Raw genomic sequence first — 3,714 nt, forward strand, 5'->3', positions numbered from 1 at the left:
ATGTCCACATTCTTTCTCTTCTCTTATTAAGAAATGAATTTCATATATTGTGTTCATATTTAGTGAATATAAAAATATTTTTTTCTCAATTATTTAAAGCTATATTTCGAACTAAAGCTTACTTTTCTTTAAAACTTCATGGAATTTCAATTTAACAATCAATTTCTCAATTTAAAGTATTCATTATAAAGTTTAAATACAATTTATACATTAAAAATATATATTTCTGATTGATTTTGATTACATAAAAATAATTATTATTTATAAACATTTCACATTCTAAAATAAAAAATAATTACTTTTGGATAAAATATATTTGTCGTTTCTAGAAAAAGAAACAAAGTTTATGAAAAATATGTATATTTTTCCACTGCTTTTCGTTTCTTATTTCCATTGTTCAAGAAAAATATGATTTCCCAGCGTATATATAAAATTTTGATAGATTGTGATTTATCTGTAGTTTTCTTCTAAAATAAATATTTTTTTAACACAAATCAACATAAGAAACACCTTTAACACCTTGAAAATGGTTTTAACTAAAATAACTAAGAATTTATATATATTGTCGTGAATAATCAAATTAATCACACTCAAAGTTAAATGTTAAATAATAATAAGACTTTCATGATCTAGTAATTAGGATTCATCATGTAGTAAGCATAACTAAACATAGGATTAAACCATTAAAAAGTCAATTTCACAAAAATTACAAAAGGGTTCTACAAATTATTGCCAAATTTGAAATATGTTTGTAATGGTTCTCACTGTTTTCAATTATCATGGACCTTCATGATCTTGAAGACACCTCTTGTGTAGAAGCAAACGATGATAACAAGTTGAACAACTATCATTGCAATGGCTACTTTCCATGAAAACATAAGACCCACACTCAAACCTATTCCCACTGCACAAATTGTTTGAAACCCTAATCCCATTTTCTCTCCCATCAGAGGCTTAACCTGTACCATGAAATAACAAATATAACTTGTAAGTGGAAAAGAGAAATATTTATAAGAGTAACTATTGCAAAATAGTGATACTACAAGAGAAAAAGGGTTAAATATGATTTGTAAAAAAAATTAAAATTCATTCATGTATCAGATTTTGATATATTTCATTAATAAATTTAAAAAATAATATATATAATATCTTTAATTCAATTGTTAAAAGATTATATAACATAAATTTAGAGAATATAAATAAATACATATCTCAATTTATAAGTCAGTTTTATGATATTAAATTACATTTAAAATTTACCTCTTAATTTTAAAGATGTCAACTTTTTTTTTTCTCATGTAAAATAGTATTCTATATTAACATTTAATTTAAGTTGAAATGTGTCATATAATATAACTAGGACTTGAAAAGCTCGTTAGCATGTCAAATTATTTTATCGAATTAAAATATTATTATGCATTAATGTTTTAAAATTTAAAATAGAAATAAATTTTAATTTTACATTTAAATTTAAGCTAAAAAAACATATTTAATTTAAAGAAAAATGACATGCTACATAACCCATTGAAGGAAACTTTGTTATATAACAGTCAATAAAGGCAAACATCATTGGTACAATTTACTTCCTTGAAAGTAAATCTACCAGACATATGGTATCATTGTTAGATTTCTAAGTATTATTGTATGGAGATTTTCACCAAAATAACACATAGATTACATTGTTTTATTGTATTTTCACATTAACATGCAATTGTTTGTTCTTATAACAGATATATATACACAGAATAAACATTCATGACATACAATAGTGCACAAAGAAATTGACCCAAAATAATAGTAAAAACATACCACACTTTCTTCGGCAAATCTATGGCAAAGATCACATCTGAAAGTTTCCTTCTGAGAGAACCATCCATCTCCAATGGCAAGAATCTTTGAGAGCAATCCCTCTCTCACCCTTTTAGTTAAATACTTTCTCATGCAAAGAACGTTATAGGGTTGGTGGAAGATGTTAGCGATCAAGGAGATTATAACCAAACCTAGGAAGCAAAACGAACATATCTTTGTTTTCCTTGTTATCTCATCGTGAGATGAGAGAAAGTAAACAAATATCAGTGACCATATTATGGTACAAAACAACAATGCAGTAAAACAACCTAAACATGCTTGCTTGCACTTGGGAATGATAAGTGTCGGCTTTTTATCATGAACAGTCTCTTCAAAGCCAATTGCATCATAATTAGGGAATAATCTGGTGAACTCCTCAAGCAGATCTTGATGGTCCTTAAAAAGGATAGCAATCTAGAAAAAAGAGGGTAAACACGGAAGAGATTCAACAAAAAAATGAGTTTTTCTAGATAACACACCAGTGCATAGTTAAAAAAACGACATCGATTATTTTTGTTAATAGACAGCGATTTCAGAATCGAGTCATATTCAGACAAGTTAAAAAGTCGACTACCTTTTGCGTCGGTTCTGAATCGAGACATGAAAGGGTAAAATGTTTTAATTTTTTAAATAAAAGGGTGCCCTTTGAAGGACGACACACTTACCTCCCCATGAAGATCACAGGTTGTCTTTCGCTTATCTTCTTTGTAGGTTTTCATACTCACCAAGAATGATGCGTAAGCAGGCTGATCATTTTTGAATCGTTCCTATTGAAAGCAATAAACCTATGAATATCACAACTAAGAATCAATACGACAGATATCAGATATATCAAAACATGCTCATCGTTCACCTTAATGTTGTCAACTAAACGGACTAATTCTTGACGAGGTTCGTTAAGTTTGATCTCATGCTCCTTTGGCAAGAAATTGTTGAATCTCAAAATCAAAGTGTGGTGCCCTCTCAGTAACTCCTTCACCCTGGCAGCCACAACAGCACAGGTAATCCTGAATGAACCGAAAGAAATATCAGAGAACACTTCACTTTTCAAAATCATTACATAGATATGCAGATGAGGGAGAGAATCTACCTTTCATCCTTGTAATCTTTCAGGATCTGAATCAACATGTCATACTTCTCCCTTTGGTCCCAAAACACATCTTTCACTCTATTCAGAAAATGTAAGGCATCATCCATAGAAGGTCTCTGGGGAGTGCTTTGGTTTTGTCTGTAGCTTCATGCACATACAAAACACAAACACATTCACTTTTAGATATACCTATTAACAACCATACATGCTAATCTCTAAATGTTCTATCAATGAATCAACTTAAAGAACACACATAAATCAATCTTTCAAACTTAAATCAGAACCACTCGAATCATTATTGTTTGTTAGGATTCACACACATACAACTTGAGCAGAATTGAAGAACAATCATAGGTCAATTTAAGCTAAATTAAGCACATTTCTGAGTAATAAAGTGATTATAAACCAGAAATGAAGAGCACAGGAAAGAATAAACAGACCCTTGTTCCATCTTCAGAAAAATAGGGCAAACACGGAATTTCAGAAAGGAATTAATTTGGTGATGGAAAGGAGCACGGAACAGTGAAGTGTGTTTTAAGGTTTTGTCCAAAATAGGGCAAAGTCAGTCAATTTATATTGTCAGAAATTGGTGGTCTGAACCACTTCGTCCATGTGTGCGGGTCAAATACTGCTACCAAGCCCGGTCCGGCCCATACTATATATATTTTAAATAATTTTAAATAATAGTAAGCTCTTAAACGATATTAAAAGAAAACTTAACTGTGTTTTTAATTTTGTCTTTACACAAATTCTCAAGCATGAAAATAAAAGATAAC

General features: G+C 29.6%; 1 protein-coding gene across 1 annotated transcript; it reads right to left on the minus strand.

Annotated features, from left to right (window-relative positions):
• Positions 1-708: 708 nt before the first annotated feature.
• LOC148200019 (ABC transporter B family member 18-like) lies at positions 709-3,466 on the minus strand. The gene is made up of 6 exons (XM_088112459.1): positions 3,379-3,466; positions 2,939-3,076; positions 2,702-2,855; positions 2,514-2,615; positions 1,810-2,262; positions 709-959 (listed from the first exon to the last, which is right to left on the minus strand). The coding sequence occupies exons 1-6, from the start codon at positions 3,387-3,389 to the stop codon at positions 771-773; spliced, it is 1,047 nt and encodes a 348-aa protein (XP_087968585.1). The 5' UTR covers positions 3,390-3,466; the 3' UTR covers positions 709-770.
• Between the last annotated feature and the right edge of the window lie 248 nt (positions 3,467-3,714).

The sequence above is a fragment of the Vigna umbellata genome, chromosome 4, assembly GCF_029865625.1.
Source record: "Vigna umbellata cultivar VRB3 chromosome 4, Vumbellata_1.0, whole genome shotgun sequence".
NCBI classification, from domain to species: Eukaryota; Viridiplantae; Streptophyta; class Magnoliopsida; order Fabales; family Fabaceae; genus Vigna; species Vigna umbellata.

Bases quoted from the DNA above. Each gene is read 5' to 3' on its own strand.
- LOC148200019 (XM_088112459.1), bottom strand. The intron at 2,856-2,938 runs GTAGATTCTCTC...CGGTTCATTCAG, and splicing joins AAAGATTACAAGGATGAAAG to GATTACCTGTGCTGTTGTGG. The intron at 2,616-2,701 runs GTGAACGATGAG...TGCTTTCAATAG, and splicing joins GTTTAGTTGACAACATTAAG to GAACGATTCAAAAATGATCA.